The sequence below is a fragment of the Prionailurus viverrinus genome, chromosome D3 (assembly GCF_022837055.1).
Source record: "Prionailurus viverrinus isolate Anna chromosome D3, UM_Priviv_1.0, whole genome shotgun sequence".
NCBI classification, from domain to species: Eukaryota; Metazoa; Chordata; class Mammalia; order Carnivora; family Felidae; genus Prionailurus; species Prionailurus viverrinus.
The window spans coordinates 57,710,852-57,737,413 of record NC_062572.1 but is presented as its reverse complement, the minus strand read 5'-3'; the positions used below and the strand labels follow the sequence as shown (position 1 = coordinate 57,737,413).

The following is a 26,562-nucleotide window of genomic DNA, read 5'->3' as shown; positions in this document are numbered from 1 at the left end:
TACAGACTACCAATGCACACTATACATTAAAAAAAATTTTTTTTAACGTTTTTATTCATTTTATTGAGAGGCACAGCAAGAGCAGGGGTGGGGCAGAGAGAGAAGGAGACACAGAATACAAAGAGCAGGCTCCAGGCTCTGAGCTGTCAGTGGGACTCGACCCCATAAACCGTGAGATCATGACCTGAGCCGAAGTTGGACGCTTAACCGACTGAGCCACCCAGGCGCCCCTGAGCACACTATACATTTTTAACTCCTACTTTTCGCTCTCAAATCTCTTGCCCTTTTTCTTTTCTGTTCCAAGTCATGGCCAAAATCTGATGCCTCTTGCCTCTAGCAAGTCAGGTCTAGAAATAACAAAGACTGAGCTCTAGCCATATTTTCTTTACTGGACAAACTACACAAAGTACACCATCACTAAAAGGAGCCATATCAACTTGACTATCCTATGTATATATCATCACCTTCTGCTCTTTTAGAAACAAACAAACAAAAAAATCATGCCTAAAGAAGAAAGTCTGTCCTGATTCAAGTGAGTAAAATTCTAATTAGCCAGGGGAGATCTGACACTGAAAACGTACAAGTATTTTTTCTTTTTTTAAGTAACCTACTAAGAAATTATTTCTTGGTGGCCTACAAAAACTGTTTAATCTTTATCCCGCTATTTTCATTAAAATGAATGATCACCCTTAGGGGATGCATTTAACAAAAAAATTTTGGAGAAATTTCTTTGATTCATACTACAGGTTGAAAGGTGGGTAATTTCAGTTTTTGCCTATGTGAATTATACATTTCCATTTTGAAAGAATTTTCTCAGGAAAATACAAATTCTAAGGGCCCCAAACACTGAGATAAACCATCAGAATTTTGAAATGAACTAAGAAGCAAGGTCCCTGTCATACTGGTGGGATGTGTGTGGAGTGTTATAGGAAAAAGGGCTGCTGGATGCCAGGGGAGTAGGACACATCCAATTTAGTATCACAGAGGCCGACACCGAATGGCAGCCTAAAGTCAGGAAGAATGAAACTATTCTAACTATATATATTCTAACATATTTCATTGTGAAGAAACGTACTTTTCACAAGAAAAGAACAAATCAATTTTTTTAAGTGAAATGCAAAAAATTCAAAAGTAAGCAAATCTACTCAATCCAGGTTGAATGCTCAGTCTACTCTAGAACCTGCCATCAAGGGGATCACCTTCTAGCCGTATAAGGAACTGGCTCTGGAGCCATTTGGAGTGCTCCAGGAAGCTTCATCTGAGAATATCTGTACATTTTCTGGCCTTAAATGACTCAGAAGGATCCTTCACAATGAAGTATCATCCACCCTGCTTCTGAGTTTGGGAGGATTAGACCAGCGCCCTCTTGAAGCTATACGCTAGCTACCTCTTGAAGTTCTACAGCTAACTATGAACTGGGCTTCTACAAATACAGAAGTCACTGTCTGAGCTAACTGCCAGTCCTGTGAAGGGACAAAGCTGCTTTGATTGCTTCTACTCCCGGAAGGAGGACTCAAGTCAGGAACATACACCTAGTCTCTAGGGCGGGGCTTGAGAATTCAGTCAGGGCAAACTGAGTATTCTCTAGCAATTCTGGGCCTCTAGGGTGGGGCACTGGAGGACGCCCCATTTCCTTTCAACTCCCATTTCAAAACAAGAGATAAATGCCAGCATGCATTTCTATTTTCATTATGCTGTTTTTCCGTCAATGAGTTTTCATTAGCCTTCAATTTTCAAGTTCTGACTACCCTGCCTGCCTTTCAGTGCCTCGGCCTTATCTTCCACTACTGCCCAATATGCACACCCTGTCAGGCCAATGAAAATTCTGATTCTAAAGCCTACACTCCTTTCACCAAGACTTACGGTCTTCCTCAGTGTTGTTTAGTTTCCTAGAGCACACTGGCTTTGAGGGGATCTTTTTCTACTTTGAATCCCTGTGGACTGAGGAAATGCAAACCACGTTTACTATTAGATCAAGCCAAGTATTCACAGCAAGGTAAATCTGTTACACAAGGAGTTGCTTATACATCTGACTTTGCTCCAACTCAAAGTCCTTAAGGGGCATCTATCTCAGACCTATCTCAGGAATTTGTCGAACTGTCTAAACCGAATGGAATATTTAGATTAGTACCAGTATTTCCTGCTCCATTAATCTAAGGGATTATTCATGGAAGCTTCAAGAGGTCCTATCAATACAGAAAAGATACTGCATATGGAAATCAACGTCCTCAACTCAGAGGACCACTTCAAGCCACTGTTCTGCCAGGATTGTGCCCTGTAAGAAGATACAACCAGTGACACCCACTGCTGAATAAGGGTGAGCATCTCACCACAGGTGCCCAGAAGACCAATCCCTTAACAGAAGTTCGGACAAAGAACCCTGAAGAGAAGTTGAAAATTAGGCACCTACCAAGCATCAAGTAATCCTTTGATTTTTACAAATATGAAGAAAAATATTAAGGACAAAAGTCACTCTTTCCGAAAAGTTCCTATGACAAGTAAACCCAGATGATACTGTGACATACCTAATAGACAAGCGAAGCTAGACTTTTTGCTGTCTGTAGCTGCTGTTGTGGGGAGTAAGGATCAGAAATCTACATTCTGGTCAGAGAAAGCCGTGTTATGACAGCCTCTATGAAATGGAACATGCCTTCACAACTCTTTTATACACACACGATATTTCTTTTTATTTTTCTTAAGAGTTCATTTTGCAAAACTGGCAATGCTGGGTGGGAGGGCCAAGGTCTTAGGGTTACGTTTTAAGTTTTGCCTTCCTTTACAGTCCACTTCCTGGGGCCAAGCCTTTTTTTTTTTTTTTAAGTATTCCGAAACATATGCTACTGTAGTTGCATGTTCAAACACTCATGTGGAAACAGTCCCCTGGACTTATACGTTCATTCTTAAAAGACTGGAGTATGCAAACAAAGATGCAGTGGGCAGAAGGCCAGTTAATAAATCTCATTTCCTACTAGCATCTGCATGAAACAGAGCTATAGGGAGTAGCTCCTCCAGGGAGAGCCAGAGCACGACTCATTCGCTCTGTGAATTAAACAGTGTCACCTCAGATGGCCCACACCACATTTATTTTTTAAGCAGCTCTTAAAATATATGGATTTCTCGTGCTCATAAATGCACTGAGGAAGCTGGGTCCAAGGCACTCACACAGTAGTGAACATGAATGGTGGAAACATCCACACAGTCCTGCTGAGCCATTTTTGCACCGGCTCCTTTCAACTGAAATCACTAATGAGAGTAATTTCCAAAAGGTAACTTGCTCTTCCTACCAAAGCGCACATGGGTTTCAATAATGGCGTACCACCCTCTCCAGTCCAGGCTACAAAAATGGGCTTGGTTACACAAAGAGATACCTGGATTAAGATAATCTGGGTCATGAACCATATTTGACCCTTATCTGTAAACAATCCAGTGCAAATGTCATGACGATAATGTCTCTCGCTGGGAAGAGTGACCATCTGTCCAGTTGACAGTGCTGGAAAAAACAGCGTTGTTCCCTAGGTGTCCTCTCCTCTTCTCACCTATGCCAGCTCTTGTCCTGGAGCTCCGGGAAGATCCCTTTGCAGTAGTAATGGCATTCTTCTTGTATTTACATAGATCGTTTAAGAAAGTCTTTGTTTTAAATGGTTGAAGCTAACGAGCAAATACAGAAAATGAAGCCAAAGGTAAGGGAACCGCTGGTAAAGAAGTCAGCAATGGAATCAGGAAAAGTATTCCCTCTGATCGTCCCAGGGCTCCGGTCTTACCCAGACACTCCATGGGACTCAAAAAGAACTCTTAAGCACATATAATTTTTGAGGGCTATAATGAACCCACCACCAAAGTAGACTTTATTTGGTTAAATCTCTCTACTTGGGCTTTCACAGTACCTTCCAAGTTTCCTCAGCAATTACATGGCAATATTATTCCAGCCTCAAGATGCCAAAGTAATTATGGAACACTTCCTGGATAGAAAAATGTCTCACATTTTTCCTTCTCCTATGCCCCTCCAAAAAAATAAGTGAGAGTTGTACTATATGGGCCATCCACTTTGAAAGGAAAGCAGACCAAAGAAAACATAAGGTGGATCTGTCTTAGTGTACACCCTTTGTATAATTTAATACCAATGCCACCTTGGAGGATTCCTTCTGCATTTAACCTATGACATCTCTCACTATGGTGTCCAGTAATCCTATTATATAAAATACAAATGCAATAATGCTCTTACTGACTTCAGAATTTTGTACAGTCAGATCTTCTTTAAATTCAGTTTTGTTTTTCATAGAATTTCAGGTACCATTACAGGGACTCAAAACAAACTGGAAATAATTTAGGACATGGAAATAACTTAAATTGAATTTAAAAGGTAAATAAGATTTCATTTTATAGCAATAGTTTGCCACCAAAAGGTAGCATTTAGCCTTTCCACCACCAAGTAATTTTCCATTGCCATTTCAAGTTTGTTTATATGACTAATAAAACCCAACTAGGCAACTTCCTTTGGCGTATGTGGTAAAATTCGAACTCTTACAAGCAACTGCTACTTATACGGCAGAGATTAAGTCACTTAAGAAACGAGGGTTTCAAATTTATTATCCGTAAGAACAGTTGAAAGAAGTGAGGTTTAAAAGCAACTCAGGGTTTGGGTTTTTTGTTTTTCAATTCTATTTTAGGCTTTGGAATGTGCACAGGGAAAGGTGGATGAGTAAGGGAGAGAAGGGACCCAATGTTCCAATCACAAGGATCTTCAAAAGGAGACAGTCCCAGAAGCTGTGGACCAGTTTTGGTTTATATTAAGAGAATAACAAGTGCTTGGAATCTGTAAGGATGCCATGTCAACCTATTAGCTGGAACCATAAGGCATGAGATTTTGGTGACCTCATGGGCACAGCCAAAATTAACTCCAAGTATTTATGTAACTGCCAGAGATGACAGGGCAAAGGTTGCTTATGATTTTTTTTTTTTGAGTCAACAAATAGGGTTTCTTTGGCCAAAGAGGAAGTCGGGTACTCTTGGTCCTATTTTGTAATTATGTCATATTTATACACACCACCGAACACCCATAATACCATCTGAACAAACGTTTAGATGAAGGCATTAAAAAAAAGAGTTATTTCCTGTTGCTCACTAGCTGAGAGGATGCGCTTTAGAGGTATGTGTGCTCTGCCTGAAAGCAAAAGCATTGTTAGTGGTTATCAAGGTAACATTTAAAAATAACTACCCTAGTACAAAAGAACTTCAGAGGAAATATGAGGGAAGCTATCAGTCTCCCCTCAAGTCTGGCCTTGAGCTGCATTAGGCTCTAGCTGCATTCTCCATTACATTGTTATCCTTATCAAACAATGCAAACAATTTTAATGAGCTTATCTACTAGAACATACTGCCAGATATGCTAATGTAAAAATGATGCCAACCTTACAGTCCGACTCATTAATCAAAAAGCTCACAATACAATGACCAAGATCAGTCCCAGCCTCACATCAGACCTCAGCAAAATAGCAGGAATTACCTTCCTACTGTTTAAACAAGGGCGGGCTCCCCCACCCATGCGGAGGCTATAAACTCCTAAGAAAATGCGTAAGGGCACCCGGTTTTCCTCAGGTCCATTGCAGTCCGGTCTCTTTCTAATAAACCACGGGTTCTATGGAGAAGATTTTGGTGAATGTCTGACACGGTGACCTCTGCTGTCAATCCTTGCACCAATCAGCGAGCAGAATTCTTACAAAGCTCCATCAATCTGGCGGTTTAACATCACAGACTGCAGCTTAATCTAGAGGATTCCATCTTTCCTGCACACACACCAGGGCAAGCGCAAACATTTTTCTCGCCATCCTCCCGTTCTCTGCCTTTAGGCACAGCCTACCCAATGGTTCCTTTAAAATCTAAAGGAAAGGAGAAAAGGAAGTGCTACAGCGTGTCTCTCTTTGGAGAAAGGGAAGAAATTGCTTGCGTTTTTACCAGTGTGGAAGGAAGGCGATGGAAGGAGACCCCTCGCAGGCAGCAAACCTATTCACAAAATGCTCTCCATCTGCAATCATGAAGCCTCAATGCACGGCTAACATGACACATGGAAACAGCAAATGATCACAAGCGCCCTCGTGAACGCACGTCTGCAGCCCGGTCCGGGCGCAGTGTCCGCTCCATTATATAACGGGCCGGATTTCCGCGCGCCCCCGCCGAGCTCCCCCGCCCGGCGCCGCTCCCGGTGCCAGCCCCATTACCTGTAGGAACGCTCCCCGCGCACTGTGTGCTTCCGGAAAGGAATGATGGTCCCGTTATCCTGGATGATGTCGTTGTTGTTCTCGCCATTTGGGGACAGGGTTTGGGTCGGACCAGGCATTGGCGCACTCCCGAGGTAGGGAACAAACCGCGGCGGGCTGGCTGGTGAGGAAGGTGGCTGCGTCGCGTCTTCCCGCTCGCCTGCTCCTCGCGCAGACCTTGCCTGCCGCCTGCTCGCTGGCTCCCTTCTCCCCGCTCGGCTCCCGCCCCGCCCTCCTGCGTCCCGCCCTCCCGGCTGCTGACGTCAAAGCGCCGGCAGCAGCACCGGGTCACGTGGCCGGGCCTGTCACCATAGCAACCCGCTAACTCATCACCTCTCCTCAATTCGCACTGGGCCGAGGCGTGACCATGCCAGCAGCTCCAGGCAGGCACCGGGGCAGGCCTACATCTGGCACGTAAAACCCCAGGCCACCCCCAGCCCCCCTCGCAGACTCGCCTCGTCTGAAAACCAGCTCTTCCTCTAACCATTTCCTTTCCGACCCGTGCTCCAACTGCAGCTGTGTACACAAAAGAACGATTCAGGCAGAGGGGTGTGGGAGACCCTTTAACTCCTTCAATACCAAGTTCTTACAGCATTCAAATTAAGCCCGGTCTGGTTTCAAAAAATATATAGAAAGATATGGTGGCCTGCTTCTAGAAAACGTTCACCTTATCGGCTTCCTCCCCCATTCTCTCAACAGCAGCAACCTCCTTCCCAAAAGAAGCCCCAAAGCTGAAAACCTAAAAGAAAACTGCTTTTCCTTCCAATCAATGTAGCCTTTCCTTTAGTAATGTGAAGATTAAAGATTGCAAATTAAGAGATTATCTGCACAAAAGAATTCTCAAAGAGGGCTTAAAAAAATAGCTACCCTTTTGGCACAGGGTAACCCAAGAGCCCCCAATTCCAATTCTTCAACTGCCTCTAGATACCGATAATAAACTCATTTATTTTATTTTCGTTTGTATTAAACAAGTCAACACTCAACTTAAGTATTTGAAAGCTCCCCACATTCTAGCTGTTCTGTATCATTGCCACGCAATTTTCAAATACATTGGCTATGAGACAAGTGCGATTATCATCACCCCTATTTTAAAATGAGTCAACTATTGTATGGAAACCAATTTGACAATAAATTTCATGTATTAAAAAAAATGAGTAAACTAGTGAGATTAAAGTAACTTGCTCAAGGTCACAGAGCTAGGAAGTGGTGAACTGGAACATCAAAATGACGTGCTTTTTATCAATGTGATTGGACAGTACTGATCTATATTTAATGTGAGCTCATAAATATAGATCAAGGTAAGTAAGAATCAAGTACTTTATGTACATTCGCAACATGACCACTGTGAACAGACCTGTGAGCCGAATTGCTAGTACTAGGCAAAGTCGATGGATTAGATTATAAACTCTCAACAGACCCCAGATGCATCCATTGCTTTCCTTCAGAGAAGAGACTTTAAAGGATCTCTGCTCATCAAAAGTGGTCTCTGACCTTTTGTGGGTGTGAAGGGAAGAACCGGGGTATAAAAGACAGCATAAATGTATGTAGCAGAAAGTACGAGGCTATATGGCTCATCCGTTCACATCATTGTATGGTTTATCAGCTTTATTATTTTGTGGTACAGACATTTAAAAAAAAAAACCCACAACTTTGTCATTCCTGACAATTCTCCAGTGTATCTCCGTGGTAATAAGTTATTTCTGGCACCAAGCTTCTAGAATTAGAAGCAAAAAGTTCGCAACCCAGATGGTAATGATAATCTCAAACAGGGTTTTTTGGGTTTTTTTGTTTTTTGTTTTCTATTTTATATTCTTCTTTGGGGCCATATTTTAGAAGTTTTTGTTTTCTGCTTTTCCAGTGAACTCCAGTGAATCTCATCACATGAGATTTTTTCCCCCTCGTACAGTAAGGATCTACTTCTGACCTAAGACTTGCAAGGTACACAGATAAACATATCTAAGTACAAGAGATATACAGGAAGCCTCACACTGCACACTGAGCTAATGAGGCCTGTGAGTGTGTGCAGTCCTTGCTACAAATATCCACAGTTCCTCTTACTATTTCTGTTACTGGCCCCGCAGTTGTCAATTTCCTTACTGATTTGTTCCCTTTCACCAAAGCTTCCCCTTTCTTTGGGGATAGTCTGAAGGTGAAAAGCACAGTCTACAAATCAAGTATTTAATGTTTTTAGAGTACATCCTCTCATTTTGGGTTCTTTAGTACAGCTTTCTTCTCCACGATCCCATATTTAAGCAATAATTGGTGTTATCATGGGGACTAAATTTGTCAGAATTTGAATGTATAGCTCATTGACTATCCCATCTTATTTTGTGGAAATTATAGTCCCACTGTTTCTATGCTGCTTATGAAGGAGAGGACTATGGCCAAGAATTTGGGTTGATGGGCTAAAAGGGAGGGGTGGTGAGTCAGGTGAAGGAGGTATCTAAGAATCCTTGTAAATCTTCTTCTAAGACTGCTGTGAGCCATGATACTATAAAGGGACCCAGAGAGCTCCAGAGACCTGTGATTACCCTCGGAGACACTGGGGTAACCGGGGTAATAATTTGAAAATACTAAACAGATGTGTTTTCATTCCTTTCCCCATAAATCAAGTAGCCTGGCAGCCATTCTCCCATTCAGCCCTAGGGAAAAGGAGAGGGCAAATTCCACTTTGGGAAGGTGGTTGTAGGATACAGGGGAAGTGCCAAAAAGGCAGGGAGGGGGAGGAAAGAGTCTACCCCTTCCAAACCTGACTGAGTATAAGGAGATGAAAGGAGGAAAAATCAGGTCCCCTAAGGGAGATGTTACAGAGGTCTGGCTTTGTTCTCAGCCTCTGGGACTTACCTTGACCTCCTTTCCCATTTGAGACTCTGAGAAATAACCACCTCAACGAGCGTCTCCCCAACACTTCCCTCCCTAAGCAAGGTACAGTCCCAGCACAATCAAGACTAAAATCAATGGCTTGGTATGGTTAGGCAGAAGAGCCAGGGGGAAGGAAGGACATCTAAAAAACTGAACAACCACCCAAGAGACGGAGTTATTCAAAGATAGTCTAAACTCCAATAGGTTAGAATTCTGTGGATTGACAAGTTTAAAACCATTTGTTTTCCCACCTCTCATCAGGGTAAGGACTACCACATAGATCAATTATAGAAAAAAATAACTATGCAAAAGCATCTATGAATATCTGAGTGTGGATTAAGGTTTTATCTTATGTACCCAGGTGTTTCTAAAATAAAATATATGCAGACCATTGTCTTTCATTTCCAACTGCCCCACGGAGAAACGGCTCCTTCATCAAGCATCAGGATTAAAACTGGGCCTCTGGAGCCAGTCAGATCTGGGTTCCTTGCTTGGTTTCATTACCTGCTGGCTATGTGACCGGAACAAGTTACTTTGCATCTTTAAGATTTAGGCTCCTCACTTTCCTCACCTAGAAAGTAGGTGTAATAATACTGCTTTCATATGGTTGCTGTGAAGATGAAGTTACAGAATATATTTAAGGCAGTTAACACAGTGTCTGGCATATGACAAAGGCTCTTTAGTGGTAAATGTTCTATATAAGGTGGCGCCAGGGTGGCTAAGTCCGTTAAGTGTCCAACTTCGGCTCAGGTCATGATCTTCTGGTTTGTGAGCTCAAGCTCCGCAAGGGGCTCTGTGCTGACAGCTCAGAGCCGGGATCCTGCTTCATGTTGTTTGTCTGTCTCTCTCTCCCCCCTCCTCTGCTCGTGATCTGTTGCTCTCTCAAAAATAAACATTAAAAAATAAATAAAATAATAGGTAAGGCATATTCTTGTGTATGAGAAGCTGGTACAATAGGGAAGGTCCTAGGCTTGTCCTTGAGGAACTCACAAGGTTGTAGTGAGCAAGATAAAAGTACCAGCAATTATGATACAACATAATGCTGTAATAATGGTACCATACAGGGTGACATAGACCCATCAAAGATGAGCACCTAATTTAGAATGGAAATTAGGAAGGAGGTCTGAAAAGTTCCCCCAAGGAACTATCTCCTAAGCCTTGGATGAGTAATAATTATAACCTTTTTTGTTCACTTCCTACATGCAAGATAGAATGTGAGATCCATTAGGGTAGGAGCTCCAACTCTTTTGTTCACTGCTATCTCTGGATCTCCTAGAATGGAGCCTGGCAGGTAGTAGGCACTAAATGAATACCTAATTCATTCAGTTATTCAATATCTGATTTGATTCTCCCAAAAACCCTAATGACAAAATTTAGGCAAAAAGAGGAAAAGCCACTTGTCCAGTATTGGGTCTCAGGGTTTCCTGGTCCCAAAGTTCATATGCTTATCCATTAGGCTGTATCACATTTAAAACAGAATGGTAGTATAGTGAGAAGATAAAGGATTTCTCAGGCAGATATACTTAGGTACAGAAGTAGGAAAGGGAGTGAAGTCTCTGGGAAACAGCAATCTGTTTAGTATGGACCAAGAGCAGAGTACACAGCACCAAAAGATAGGGCAAGGACCAGGTACAGAAAGGTGCCATGGCCCAGTGAAGGAGCTTGAACTTAATTCTGAAGGTGTTTTAGAAGCATGAAGTGTTGTAGGGAAAGAAATTAATGGTGCAGTTTGCAGATCGCAAAGGTCTGATGCTGGTTGTAGTGTAGAGAATATTGGAGAAGGCTAACATGAGTCAACAATAAAGGCCTCAACTAAATCAGTGGCCAAGGGGCTGTGGAAGCAAGCACAGATCTGTGATCTTCAGAGGGTGTTATTGTTAGGATTTTCTGACTAAATGGGTGTGGGCACCATCGTTGATGGAGGTTAAGGGTAGTTAGTGAAGGAGAAAGACATTTTAAATGAATTTCAAGTTTATGGCTTGGTTGACCAAATAGATAATGGGATCATTTATCAAACTAGGAAATACAGATGGAATCACCCTTCTGGAAGAAAGGCTGTCAAAAGTTTGTATAGAGAGAAGTACCTCTAGGACACCCAAGTGATAAGAACGAGTGGTTACTGGGTTTCACACAGAGTGGGTGTTCATTTAATATTTGTTGAATAAAGGAATATATGGGTCCTTGAATTTATTTGGTATGTTTGACTTGGATATACATAGGATTTGGAGGAAATATCTCATAGGTGAGAACTGAAGCTGTGGGTGTTGGTGCCCATAGAGCGAAAGAGAAGGCTTGGCGTAGAACTCTTTAAAAGCCCAAGAATAAAAGAGAAGCCTGTGAAGAAAGACAGGGGGATTGGGGCGCCTGGGTGGCGCAGTCGGTTGGGCGTCCGACTTCAGCCAGGTCACGATCTTGCGGTTCGTGAGTTCGAGCCCCGCGTCGGGCTCTGGGCTGATGGCTCAGAGCCTGGAGCTGTTTCCGATCCTGCGTCTCCCTCTCTCTCTGCCCCTCCCCCGTTCATGCTCTGTCTCTCTCTGTCCCAAAAATAAATAAACGTTGAAAAAAAAAATTTTTTTTTAAATAATTAAAAAAAAAAAAAAAGAAAGACAGGGGGATTTTGCTTGGTGTGGCTAATCAAAGAGGGAGTGGTTTCACTGTGCCCAGAAGAGAAATGAATTTCAAAAAGAAATCTCTCAAGACAAATGTCACAAAGTTTGAATCACATAAGGGCAGAGAAGGGTTTACTGGATTTGAGGTGTTCTCAAAGGTAGTTTTAAGAAGTTGGATTTCAGATCAGACCCATTAATGATAACTGAAGAAAATAAAGAAGTAATCAAATATGGAGAACCATAATTCTCTGCAAAGTCACTAATATTCTGACTAAACCAAGATATTCAAGGAAGGAGGAAATATTAAATCAAGGTTCATACGTAGTACTGGAAACTAACTGGAATCAACAAGTATTTGCACTAAAAAGTTTCCAGCAATATTGGAGGGGCCAATATGTTCATTAATACGCACCTGTTAGGCACCAGATAAACTGACCCTTCCTGTGAGCCCCCATTCTAGTGGGGTCATGACCCACATCCCAACAGAATGATAAGACATATTTAAAATGCATGTTTGGAGAACAGCATTACTAAGTCAGACCCAGAGGACACAGAGCCATGAGAGTAACAAGCAAAAAAAGGAAACCATCAGATGTCTCAAACACAGGCCTACTCAAGGAAGATCAAACTGGGTACCACCACAGATTTTAATTTTTAGAGTTCCTAGCCTATAGCACAATCGCATTTCTCTGGAGACTTCAGCCAGCAAGCACTGCCAAAAATCCTGGTCTACTTTTCTAACATGTGAAGTTCATCTAGGACAGGGATTTTGCATTATCTTGGATTTGAGAAATCAAAAGACCATACAGAGAAGATCTGAAATCATTAGCCAGGAATGGATATTAATCCTGATTCCATCCCAGAAGCCCTTACTCATCACAAATGCCTTTTCCAGGTGAAAACATGTTCACTGAAGCTGATAATCGCTGCTGTCAAAGGCATTCACAGCTGTCACACCACTTTAGATGGGGGGCTTCCTTAGATTGTTATCACCTCCGGATGTAGACAGAAGATTCCACTTAGCAGTCACATTGCTGCCCTGGGACAAGTAATTTCTCCCATGTGTATGTCCTAGGACATTTTCCAGTAGAGAATGGCAGTGACAAGTTATCAATCAATGGCTTAAAAATATGCTCCACATCTAATAGCAGTGGAATATACAATTGGCCAGCCAGTGATGCTGGTCCTGAAATTGCATTGGTGGCATAGAAATGTATTTGGGATTGGTTCTTGCTCACTACTTTTAATCCCAAGGCATCAAAGATTTTTATTAGTTCTTTCTTTAGATCTGATGAGAGTTTTATGATATGACGCCTCCTGATTTTAGTAATAGCCTTTTACTTAAAATTGGTGCATAAGGTTTTCCCCCTACATGAAGCTCCCTTTAAAGCCAACTTAAAAGGTGTGCTCATTCGTGATGGACTTTTGAGATTATTTGTCCTTGGAGATTACTTATCAGCCATATTTATAGCTACACTGATATATTCATATAGAATTTTGCAAGCCTCCTATCTGCTGGTAAAATAGCAAGGTTTCCATAATGTCAAAAGATAGAACATTGCCACTGCCTAAGATGTCTTGTGTGTTGGAATTTTCTGATTTGCGATTCCTTGGATTTTCTCAAGCTTTGGACTTAACTTTGTGGAATAATTCACAGAACATGATGGGAATGCAATTTAAAAACACTCAGCACTATGATTTCTGTAATCTTTCAATCAAATCTGTGCAATGTGAGGTTTCAGTCTATTAAATAAAAATGTGCTTTTGAATTATACCAGCTGGCTAAATTTAAGAGCCTTAAGTATGTTTTCCATAAAAATACAATGTTATAAATGTTATAATTGAAAAATGTATTAAGTATCCCAGAAATATAGAAAATAAAGTAACCATGCCTGGGGAAACAGGTAAAGCTTTGACCAAGGCAGTGATCAGGGCTCATTCATTCAACAAATATTTATAGAGCACCTACCATGCGCCAGGAACAATTATAGGATTTGGAAATACAGAAATTAACAAAACCAGACGAAATTCCCTGACCTCATGCAATTTTCACTTGAGTGAGTGCGTATGTTACGGGGTTGAGGGGATAGTCAGAAGAGAGGAGCTCAGAAAGGTAACAGAAGGACCAGAATGTACAGGGCTTTGAATGGCCATTGTAAAGACTTCCACTTAAAACTAAAGTTAGAAGCTACTTATTTGTAGCAGCGTTAGCAGCGTCTGCTGGCACAGATGTGGAATGCTAACAATGGCAATGATTAGCAATAGCAATGCCTAACATTTACTGAATAACGGGCCAAGTGCTAGTCTTTAATTGAACAGGTACTTTAATCCTCAAAAGCTTATGAGGAAGGAGCGACTTTAAATCTCACTCGTTAGAGGAGGTAACTAGTTAAAAATAACTTAGCCTGATCACCAGCCAGGAAGTGGCAAAGCTGGGCAGGAATGTACCTGCCAGGTGTCAAAGTAGTCATTCTTATTCACTAACAACAGCCTGCCTTCCACTGGAGTCTGATAAAACCTGGGGGGTAAGAATGCAGAATCTAAGGTTGGAGAGTAGCAGGGATGAGACAGCAGAAGAACACAGAGGCAAGAGAATGTAGATTGCTGCCCTGAAGGCAATTAATTCGGTCAAGGGGGCAAAGAAGTAAAGCCAGAAAAAGGCTGAAGGCAGGGACAGCCAGGAGGGGAGGGTAAACTCTACAGAACAGCACTATCCATGGGAAGAGGTTGGAAGAAGTGGAAGGATAGGAGCTGAAAATTATGGTTAAGGAAAAGGTGGGGCAGGGTGTAGTAGGAAGATATACCAGGATTTGGGGTTAGCGATATACATGATTAATAGAGACAAAGTATTTTCTTACCCTTTATTGATAGTAATTAACTTTTTCCCCCTGAGTAAACCTCAACTATCAATGTCCATTTCTTTGCTATCTTCTGGAAGGGAAAAGACAACCACAGGCACTGTTTTTTTGGTACTTGTTTCTGAAGTTAAAATCTGCTTTCATTTTCACTATGCCAAGATCGTTATAATTCAACCATCCAGCTGTAGACATGACTATTTGAGTGCTCTCATGGAAATGTGTCTGAGCCCAAATTCATGAAATTCCTTTATTTCCTTCCCCTATTTTATTTCCATGTTTACATAAAGCACATCTTGTTGAATTGAGGGGACAAAAGGCATCTCGGGCTCAACTGTGTGGCAAGAGAAATGATGAGCCTATAGGTACAATTAATAAATAATCTTCCAGAAGTCCTCAGAAGCTTTCAAGAGAGGATTTCCCTAGGGCTCCCAAAAGTCAACTAACCGATTTGGCTTTATTTCTGACCTTGATATTAAGAAGTTCAGGGGCGCCTGGGTGGCTCAGTTGGTTGAGTGTCCAACTTTGGCTCAGGGCGTGATCTCACGCTCCGTGGGTTCGAGCCCCATGCCGGGCTCTGTGCTGACAGCTCAGAGCCCGGAGCCTGCTTCGGATTCTGTGTCTCCTTCTCTCTCCGCCCCTTCCCACTTGTGCTCTGTCTCTCAAAAATAAATAAATGTAAAAAAAAAAAAATTTAAAAAAAAGCTCAAACTGAGTCAAGAGACTCATTAATATAATTGTGAAGCCAGGAGGCAGGGTAATTGTGCAGTGAAGAGACAATAGTTCTAACAGGCACCAGTGGCCTTCAAAATTTCAGAGGCACCCAGAACTTGGGCTACCAGCAGCAACCAGGGACACTGGGAGGGTGGGGCTTCGCTGTCAAGTACGATGTTCATGACAGCCAAGCTGTGGCTCATAGATGTCTCCTCTACAGCTTGTCAAGGGAACATGAGGCCAGCAGCTGGGAAGCAGTGTGAGTAATGGAAGAGAAATTCCCCAATTTCTGACCTCATCTGAATAAAATTTTTAAGAAGAAAATTGAAGAAGCTTAGTTCATTAAAAAAAAAAAAAAGAATGCAACTGGAAGTCATGAAGACTAAGTTTCTATCAGAAGTGTTCTAATTAGAGCTTGTACTGTGCTTAATCAAGAGCTCATAAAGCCAAGTACCTTCATGTCCTCAATTTGCATTCACTGAACATCTACAGAACATGAACATGAAGGGTCCAACTACATAGCAAAGCACATGAAAACAAAGAGTCACCTTCAGCTAGCTTCCACTTAATTTCTAAATGAAGTTATCGGATTCTTAGGAAATACGAAAGGATCTTAGTCTCAACACCATATGGAAAGCCACAATGAGTTAAAAATCAGCTGATACAACTCCAATCAATTCTTCAGATTAGATCTCCTCCACAGCTTGCCTCTCATACTTTCCCCCAAGCCCCTAAATTCCAGTCTTCAGGGAAGATCCTATCAGCCTTTAAGAATGCAATGGGATCATTATAAACAAGAAGCAATGGCATGTCTAGTGAATTTTTATTATTTTTTGTCTTTCCATCCTTGTGGGAACAATTCCTTCAAACCTTGTGATTCTAGCTGAGTTTGACAATTACAATATTTCATCTTCCTGGCCCTGAGGATTGGTTCAGAGTTAGGCCTATGATCAAGCTATTTAGAATATTTCTCTAGCTTTGGGGCGCCTGGGTGGCACAGTCGGTTAAGCGTCCGACTTCAGCCAGGTCACGATCTCGCGGTCCGTGAGTTCGAGCCCCGCGTCAGGCTCTGGGCTGATGGCTCAGAGCCTGGAGCCTGTTTCTGATTCTGTGTCTCCCTCTCTCTCTCTGCCCCTCCCCCGTTCATGCTCTGTCTCTCTCTGTCCCAAAAATAAATAAACGTTGAAAAAAAAAAAAAGATTATTTCTCTAGCTTTAAAAAAAACTAAAGCCGCAGTGTGTGTGTGTGTGTGTGTGTGTGTGCGCGCGCGCGTACACACATGTGCACCCTTGTACTTGGGGAAGGGCAGAGATAATAGCCTCCTTATTGAAGATAGCACTCTAGAATTGAGAAAACATGGTATAAATTGTTCGACAAGAAATAAAAGGCATCCAAATCAGAAAAAAGTAAAACTGTCACCATTTGCCTGTGACATGATATTACATATGAAAAATCCCAAGGACTCCATGAAAAACCTGTTAGAATAAATGAATTCAGTGAAGTTTCAGGGTACAAAAATCAGCGTACAGAAATCTGTTGCATTTCTAGATACTTATCAACTATCAGAGAAATTAAGAAAGCAATCTCATTTATAATGAGATCGAAAAGAATACAATACCTAGGTATAAACTTAACCAAGTAGGTGAAAGACCTGTACCCTGAAAACCGTAAGACACTGATGAAAAAATTGAAGACACAAATAGATATTCTATGCTCATGGATAATATTGTTAAAATGTTCACACTATCCAAAGCAATCTATAGATGCAATGCAATCCCTATAAAAGTTCCAATGGCATTTTTTCAGACAAATAAAAACAGACAATTCTAACTTTTGTAGGGAACTACAAAAGATCCAGAATAGACAAAGCAATCTCAAGGACAAAGCTGGAGGCATCACACTTCCTGAAGTCAAACTGGAATACAAAACAGTAGAAATCAGAACAGTATGGTACTGGCACAAAAACAGACACATAGATCAGTGGAACAGAATAGAGAGCCCAGAAGTAAACCAATACATAGGATTAATTTATGACAAAGGAGGCAAGAATATATAATGGGGAAAGAACAGTATCTTCAATAAATGGTGCTGGGAAAACTGGACAGCAACATATGTTAGAACGAAACTGGACCCCTACATCATACAGAAAAATGCCTAATAGATTACAGACTTAAACAGAAGACCTAAAACCTTAAAACCCCTGGAAGAAAACATAGGGGTAAAGTTACTTGGTATCAGTCCTGGAAATTATTTGTTGGATTTGACACCAAAGCAAAGTCAACAAAAGCAAAAATAAACAACTATATCAAACTAAAAACCTCTTGTATAACAAAGGAAACCATCAACAAAATGAAAAGGCAACCCATAAATTAGAAAATATTTGCAAGTCATATTTGACAAGGGGTTAATATCCAAAATACATAAAGAACTCCTACAACTAAATAGCAAAAAAAAATCTGATTTAAAAAATGGAGGGAACTCAACGCATTTTCCAAAGATGATATACAAATGGCCAACAGGTACTTGTAAAAGTGCTCAACGTCACTAATTATGAAGGACATGCAAATCAAAACTACAATGAAGTGTCACCTCACACCTATTAGAATGACTAGTATCAAAAAGACAAGAAATAAATGTTGGCGAGGATGTGGAACAAAAGGAATCCTCGTCCATTGTTGGTGAGAATGTAAATTGGTACAGCCACTCAGGAAAGTAGTATGGAGTTTCCTCGAAATGTGAAAAATATGATCCAGAAATTCTACTTCTGGGTTGTTAATGGGAAGAAAATGAAAAAATATCTGCACCCCCACATTCATAACAGCATTGTTTATAATGGCTAAGACATAGAAGCAACCTAAACGTATAAGGACACATGAATGGATAGAGAAAACATGGTAAAATTCCCCCCATATTGTAATAGTATTCCGCCATAAAAAACAAAGATCTCTTGCCATTTGGGATGACATGGATAGACCCTGAGGTCATTATGCAAAGTGAAATAAGTCATACAGAGGAATACCAAATGGAATCTAAACCAGCCAGCCAACCAAACAACCCCCTAAGTCAGAGACACAGAGAACAGATTGGTGGTTACTAGAGGTGAGGGGTGAGAGTTAGGTGAATGGGTGAAGGGAGCCCAAAGGTACAAACTTCCAGTTATAAAGTAAGTAAGTCCTGAGAATATAATGTACAACATGGTGACAATAGTAATACTGTACATTTCAAAGTTGAGGGAGTAGACCTTAAAAGTTCTCATTTTCACAAACAAAAAAACCCATTTGTAACTATGTGTGGTGATGGATATGAACGAGATTTCTTGTGATCATTTCCAATATATACAGATATCGAATCATTATGTTGTACACACAAAACCAATACAATGTTATATGTCAATTATATCTCAATTTAAAAAAGAAAATATAGTATACATTGTATAGTTACTATTTTTGCAAGGAGTAGATGTTGAAAGAGGTCATAGTTAAGATTAATGGACCACTCAAATTTGAATCTAGATGCTGGTCCTTAAAAATTGAGTAATCTTGACAAATTACTTTCCCTAGTTTCAGCTTCCTCATCCATCAAATGGGGCATACGAAGATTTACAAAGTAACACTTTGAGATATAAAGCTAGGTTCTTGCTTTATCTGCTGAGGTCACCATTTTTTTTAGGCTTTTCCCTTCAGAGGTTTGATCTATTTCTCCTCTCCTGGAGTCTAGACAGGCCCTGTGGAAGCTTTGAGGGATAGATTTTTAGCAGTATATTTTATTGGCAAAAAATTATGCCAACTAGTTCCTAGCCTTACAATGACTAGCAGCTTCTGCCTTGGTCTCTTGGAAACCAGCTGCCCTGTAAGAAGCTTATTTATCCTTCATCACCATGCTGTGGGAAGTATAAGCCATGTGGAGAGGCCCTGTAGGAACAGATCATGGGGAGGAAGAGAGCATGGAAAGAAAAGGAGCAATAGGGAACGGTGGTTCCAAGGCTCATGACCAAAGGTCCCAGCCACCGCAGCTAATAGTGATCCACTATGTGGATCAAAGATAAATTGTCTAGCCAAGACCTTCCTGAATCCCTGATCCACAAAACCATGAACTATAACAAAATGGTTAAGTTTAAGAGTTGGGGGATCACCTGTTACACAGGAATATAGATAACAGCAACACCCTACTGAGTCCCTATTGCTGCATAAAGGATCACTCCAAAATTTAGTGAGTTAAAACAGCAATCATTATCTTTTATTCTGCAGGCTGACTGGACACAAGTAGCAGGTTGTGACTTATGATCTCTCAAGCAGTTGTAATTAGAAGGTAGCCGACTACTGAAGACATCTTAATGGCTTTCTCAGCCTCCCAACTGATGGTTGATGTTGCCTTTTGGTTGAGACCTCAGCTGGAGCTCTTGTGGAACACCCACACACACCTCTCCACACGGCTTGGGCTCCCTCACAATATGGAGCTGGATTCCAAGCATGATCATCCCTAAAGAACAGGCAGAAGAGGATGGGATTTCAGAATCTACTCTTAGAAGCCCTAAGAGTAACTTCTATCATACTTCGCTGGTAACCCAGTTGCAAGGAGGGATACAGACTCCATCAGAACCATAAATGGGAGGATGTCAAGGCACACTGTAAGAGAAACGTGTGGTAGCCGTCTATGAAAAATAGATTCTGATACACATACACCCTTTTCGACCTCCTTACTTCCCATTTCTTCCTCACAGGGTTGTTAAAGAATTTGAGAGAAGAAAAAAAAAAAATCAGTGCTCAAGTACTGAGTTTCAAAATAGACTTTAAAGGCCCTGGCATGGAAAATAACCTGAAGAAAAATTTGTGAGCCTCAGAAGTCTGATTTTCAAGTATTAAAGGCTTAAGATCCTTGAATGACTCAGAACTTAAAGTTCATGCTATAAATCACAAGACCACATGACTAGCTGGAGACTGTTGAGGTAGGAGGCTGATGAGTTACCCTGAGAAGGGATTCTGCCCTCCCTCCTATTCCCAGCCATACCTCAAGCCAACGGGAATCTGCAAGTAGAAAGAACCTGTCCTTTGCCTTATGTCTGGAACCCTAAGGGAAGGCAAAGCCACACAGAGGTTTCTAACTCACCACAACACAGAACACGAGGGGATAGATATGACTGAATGGCTTAGCAGGATATGGATTTTTCTGCAGAAAGGCCAAATATTTTTGAGGAGAGAGGGAGAACACACCTGACCCCATGTGGTAGCCACAGAAACATTAGCAGAAAATAGACGTGGTCTGCTGACCAAGCAGGTTTTCCTGAGGGAGAGTTGCCATGAGAGCAACTCGAAAAATCAGATCTTCATTCAGGTTTCCAGAAGCACCTTATAAAAATGTGGTGTGGTGTCCACGGTCATCGCTGCCTTCCCTCACTTACTGAATATGCAGGCCAGAGGCAGAAGCAGAAATTAGGTTGGCGCCATTGATTTGCATGATGCTCGGTGCATTCAACGAGGAAGCATCTCCCTCACTCGGCTCCCCTCCTTCTTGAACTGTACCCATACCCAGCACTCAGTTTTGACTCCTCACAATCTCCACCTCCCATCCCCATCTCTGATTCTGTCACTGTATCTGTTCATTTCAGTGAGACCCGAGACATGGAGGCCCCTCTTTTTCTTCTACCTCACACCCTACTGCACACCTCCTACCTCAGGCCTAGATGAGGAGACTCCCGAGAGGTTTCCTCACTTCCTTACTCTTATTTCTCAAGGCTTTTGACCTCTCACCCTAAGAGATATCTTTTATCCCTCCTTTTTCAAATGTCTTCACTGGTTTCCTATCACTTTCAGGTTAAACATTCCAAGTCTTGCTTTTGACACTGACATGCCCTATACAATCAAACTCCCTTTAGAAACATATCCCTCACCATATACAATAAGGGTGGGATTTAATTACCTTTTACCCTGGAATGCTAGTTCTGCCTTCTGCTGTCAGCATAGGAAAAGACTTCTCTACATATAATTAGTCGAGAGAAGAGCCTGTAAATATTTGTTTTTTGTTTGTTTCTTAAGTAGGCTCCGTGCCCAGCATGGAGCACAACTCAAGACTTGAACTCATAACCCTGAGATCAAGACCTGAGTGGAGATCGAGTCAGATGCTTAACCGACTAAGCCACCCAGGCACCCCAATATTTCTATTTTGAATCCTTCACATAGGCTCTTGTAGAAATGGATTCTTCCTTCTGATCATTGTACTGGACCATGTTCAGTGGGACTGCTAGACCTCTAGGCTACCATTTGAAAATAACTTCAGCTTGCCTCAGGATCAAGCGAGGAAGAGGATAGCAACTCAGGTCAAGTGAATTATGATGTAAGTGTAACAGTATCTGAGTTGTCCTCTCTTTAGAGTCCCTGTCCATCCAGGACATTCAGGACGAGGAGAGAAAGCCAGGAACATTCAGCCACCACCATCTCATCTTCACAACTGCACTGACTAGTCAGGTTACATCATGAAAGTCAGGATTTCTGTTTTCAGCAAATTAAACGATGAGCTTAAAAATTGATAGGCAATTCTTGGGGTGCCTGGGTGGCTCAGTTGGTTAAATGTCTGACTTCGGCTCAGGTCGTAATCTCACAGTCTGTGAGCCCGAGCCCTGTGTCGGGCTGTGTGCTGACAGCTTAGAGCCCGGAGCCTGCTTTGGATTCTGTGTCTCCCTCTCTCTCTGCCCCTCCCTAACTCTTTCTTTCTCTTTCTCTTTCTCTCATAAAATAAACATTAAAAAAATTATTTTTAAATCCATAGGCAATTCTTGCTTGGAAGAAATAAGGCAGCACAGTATTGCTAATTCATATGTTCAAAGTTCTGCAGAGGGTAAGTTCTAAGGATGGACGTCAAGTCCAAAATAAGTTTCTCTGGCTGTTACTTCCATTTGGACACAACCTGCTGAACAGCAGCCTCACATTGTGCACGCAAAACACTCGACTCTGGGTAAAGTAAATCATTCCACAAGTGGTCCTCCTCCCACATTCACATTACTTGAGAAGAGTTCCTGAAGTTTGGACACAGCTCTGTGGAGCCGAGCCAGCAAACTTCACAGTGGTTATGAAACAGCTGCAAATCCACACTTAGGTCATGCCTTGTACAAATACTCTATAAAGGATACATTCACATGGAGAAAGGCAATGTGGCTTTGCTAGTGCTCATCAAGGTGAGCAGCCTTTATTTCACTAAGGTGACAATAACAACCTATTGGGGGGTTGGTTCCTATTCCTATAAATCCTATTCGAGGATGTATAGTCAACTTGGATTACACTTCTTTTCTTTTCTTACAATTTGTTTCATATTTTATTTTCTCCAATCCCCCTCCTCCAAATAAACAAATAATAATTTACTTCCCTCTTCTAAAATCATCACTTGAGCCATTCACAACATGGAAGCCAAGAACCCAACCACAAACCAAAACAAAAACACTGACTTTACCTGGCAAAACAGAATGCCCTCCAGCAAGGGGAAGCTGTTGCCATCCCTGAGTATCAGGGTTCCCGAAAAGATCTTTTTTGGATTCCCTTGGAATATCAGTCAGGCAATTGTGAGAACCAAGTTTTCTGTGTGATTTTGCACATAATTATCATTCTCTGCAAAATGGGAAATGGAAGCTCAGTGAACCTTTGGATTCTGTTCCAAAGATTTTGTAAATTTTACTGATCTCGAGATTGTTTCCATTTGCTAAAGAAAAGCAAGTTCTGTAGTTCTAAAAACTGAAATCAATTTGTGTAGAATGCTTTCTTCTAATTGCAGTATGAAAAAAAGTGGCATTTTCGTAGGAAAGCCTTCAGCAAATAATTCCAACAGATACTCCAGGAGCGAGGAATGATGTCAGGCTGTGAATGGGGAGGAGGACGTGGAGAGTTCAAAGTTAAGGAAGAGGTTTGAAAAGAGCGCTATTCTTCCCAGCCTCAAGTTAGGTGTTAAAAAAAACACACAAAATTTGTAGTAAACAGGATCAAGTAAATAGGATCAAGCCTGGGAAGTTGCTAAAATCCCAGCTCAAGGTAGCAGAGCAGGATTAGAAGCTCACTGAAAACTCAAATATTCAGAGCCCTGGAGCTTTGAGAGTTCCTAATGCAATAAAACCTGGGCACTTTCCCCCAGCCACAAATCAAATCATTGAAAGATACGATAGAGCCTGTATACACACTGTTAACCTGAAGCATCATTCTTTGTTGACCTGAAAGTTTTGACCGAAAAAGTGCTACTTCGGTTATTCTTTCCTGTGGTCAATGGTGTCAAATGTCATATATTTGACATTTATGATTAAATAAAAAAATATTTGACCTAATGACAAATATCACTTAATACAATGGCCACATTTTCATATCTTGGCCAGCCCATAGAAATACTACTAAGGAACACCAAGGCATCAGTAAATTAGAAAAGAAGCATACTATCTGGGTATCACTTTGTCAGTAGCTTCAGTTTAGATTATGCGCGTCAGAGAGTCTGAAGTATCATACATCTTTGTTTTATTCTTGAAAAAAAAAAAAAACCCATGCCGTTCAGTTATCTACCAAATCACCAAATCCTACCCATTCTACTCCAGTTGCCTCTCAATTTTTGTTTCCATAATCCTGTCATCTGAAATACAGACAAATGTGGAAAACTTCCAAGAGTCTATCAGCGCTCTCCTTTCAATCCATTTAACGCATGTGACTGTTTGCAATTCATAGAATATGCAGAACAGTTTGAAGACATACAGAATGTGTAACATTAAAAACAAAGCTCTCTCTTGCTACTGTCCCTTACCCCTAGAGTCCCATTTTAAATAGTTAATCTTTTTGAACTATTTTTGTTTTTAATTCTCCGGGGGTTACAATTGTAGCTCTAAAAATTCAGGAATGTTCTGTTCTTGATTTATCAACACAGTATTTTCTACTATGAAAGAAATCCAACACCCTTCTATTGCTTCTTGCCTGTTTCAGTTATTGGTAATCTTGTGAATTATTCCAGGGATTACCATTATAATTTTAAGCAACATTCTTAAAATCCTATTTCTTGACTTATTCCAAGGAAGGTGACCTATTGACTCTCCATTTTAGGTCTCTTCTCAACCTTTTCTGTTTTTCATTTTCTTGGTTTTACCATTATGTCTCCTTTATCCTCTGTATTTACATTATAATCTATGACTATACTTACGGCTTCCTTGTTTTGACTATAGCTTGCTTCTAAACTTGAAGTCTAGTAGATGGCACTTATGATTGTCAGTTCTTTTCTTCAAAATCAAATGGTATCACCTTTCATAGAGAAAGAAATATCTCATTAAATCTTGCCATCAGAAGAATATTCTAACAAAACCATGAAAGTCAAATGGATTATCTTTCTGGGGGGCCATTAATTATTCAAAAGCTCGCCTCATTTGAAGATTAAAGTTGAATTTTACCCTATCTATGTATTTGATCTATCTAAGAAAGTTTGTCTTTCTTAGAGATTTTAACTGTTTTTATTTCCTGACAGAAGAAACCTATACCATCATTATCTAATAAAGAATACTCAGATTTGAACTCTCAATTTATGTAGAATCTTTTTTTTGCAAGACCTTCCTCATTGAACTAATTTAGGCCAATTGCTTTGATATTATTGCTGGCATCTTGGTATTTGTTATAATTGGACTCTTCCAGTATTTAGTATATAATTTTTAGATGCTATGTTATCCTCTATGTTTTTTCTCTCTTATTTTCCTGGACTAGATCTTCAAGTTGTTTGAGAAGCAAGAGAGGTAAAATTTTCAAGCCTTCAGGTCAGAAAAGGTCTCCTTGCTCTCATACTTTGATAGTTGGGCTGAGTACAGAATTATGGTTCCAAAATCCATTCCCTCAGTGCTTTGAAAGCCTGGTTCTATGGTCTCCCAGCCTCCAACACTATGTACCAAAGTATATGCCATTCAGGTAAATACTCGTGTTGGTAACCTTCTTATTGTCTGACTTTACACTCCAGAAACCCTAAGAGTTTCTTTATCCTGCAATCTCACCAAGATGGGTAAAGGTCTGGCCTCTTTTCATCTGAATCTTTAGGCCTTTCTTTCTGCTGTCTTTGTTTTTTCCTTTAAAGACTCTTCTTAAACTATGTTGGAATGTCTAGATCATCCTTTGGATACTCTGTATTTTCCACCTGTTTTTTGCTTTATACTCTGGAATACTCTTCGTTTACATTCACAAAGTCTTCTCTTGATTTTTTTTTCATTTTTTAATGTTCATTTATTTTTTTTCTTGAGAGATCATGAGCAGGGGAGGTACAGAGAGAAAGGGGCACAGAAGATCTGACATGGGCTCCATGCTGACAGCAGTGAACTGGATGTGGGGCTATAACACATGAACCATGAGATCATGACCTGAGCCAGAGTCGGACGCTTAACTGATTGGGCCACCCAGGTACCCCAATTTTTTTTTAAGGAAATGGGTAGTATACGATGAATGCAACACTTTTCATGCCAAGGTTTGAATTTTGTTTTCTTCTATTCTTAGAAATATTTCATCTGGATTATAAAAATTCTTTCAATCATTTCAACTGTTCTTTCCCCATATTTTTGTCTTTAAACATTTTTAACTAGCAGTATAATCCTGTCCCCTTTCCATGTTCTAGAAGTTTGTCCATTTCTGGTCCTTACTCCCATTTCCAGAACTGCCATGAATTTTTTCTTCATAAAATTTTTATTTCAACTGATCATCTGGAGAGAAGGGAAACAAATCTAGATTTAGACGAGTGTTCTAGAACTCAGCGCTTCCAGGTAATTGCAATGTGTTCAGTATGTTTTACTATCTAAAATGCGAAGTTTAAATACAAAGTTTAAATGACTTAGTCTGATATTTAGGATTCAGCACAGTTTGATCGTAGTTCATCTTTCTTCCTTAATCCTCCAGTAATCACATTAAAGAGTCAGTCATTCCCTCCTACCTTCCTTGAGAGGTCTCTGCTGTTCCTTATACCTTCTGACTGCTGCCTGGAATGGCCTTTTTGCTCCTCATCTAACCTTTTTTTTTTTTTTTTTTTTTTTTTTACAAATATGGGTTTACAAATATGGGCTCAGTTCAAAATCCATCTCTTCTGAAGCCTTTATGACCATCCTAGGATAGCCAAAATTCAGTTATATTTGAAACCATTTATTGGGGTGCCTGGGTGGCTCAGTTGGTTAAGCGTCCAACTTCAGCTCAGGTCATGATCATAAAGTTCATGGGTTCGAGCCTCACGTAGGGCTCTGTGCTGACAGCTTAGAGCCTGGAGCCTGCTTCAGACTGTGTCTCTCTCTTTCTCTGC

General features: G+C 40.9%; 1 protein-coding gene across 5 annotated transcripts in view; it reads right to left on the bottom strand.

Moving 5' to 3' along the window:
* The window catches only part of MAPRE2 (microtubule associated protein RP/EB family member 2), a 159,545-nt gene that overhangs the window by 92,863 nt on the left and 40,120 nt on the right, over positions 1-26,562 (bottom strand). The window contains exon 2 of one of the 5 annotated variants that reach the window (XM_047827721.1): positions 24,448-24,545. The exons of 3 other annotated variants lie outside the window; for them this stretch is intronic. Coding sequence is in view for 1 of the 2 variants with exons in the window: in XM_047827716.1 (XP_047683672.1) it covers positions 6,216-6,334 (119 nt within the window). In the remaining variant the exon portion in view is untranslated. Of the gene's footprint in view, positions 1-6,215; positions 6,472-24,447; positions 24,546-26,562 lie in introns of those variants that run through there. One more of the 5 variants, XM_047827716.1, reaches the window with a different exon arrangement.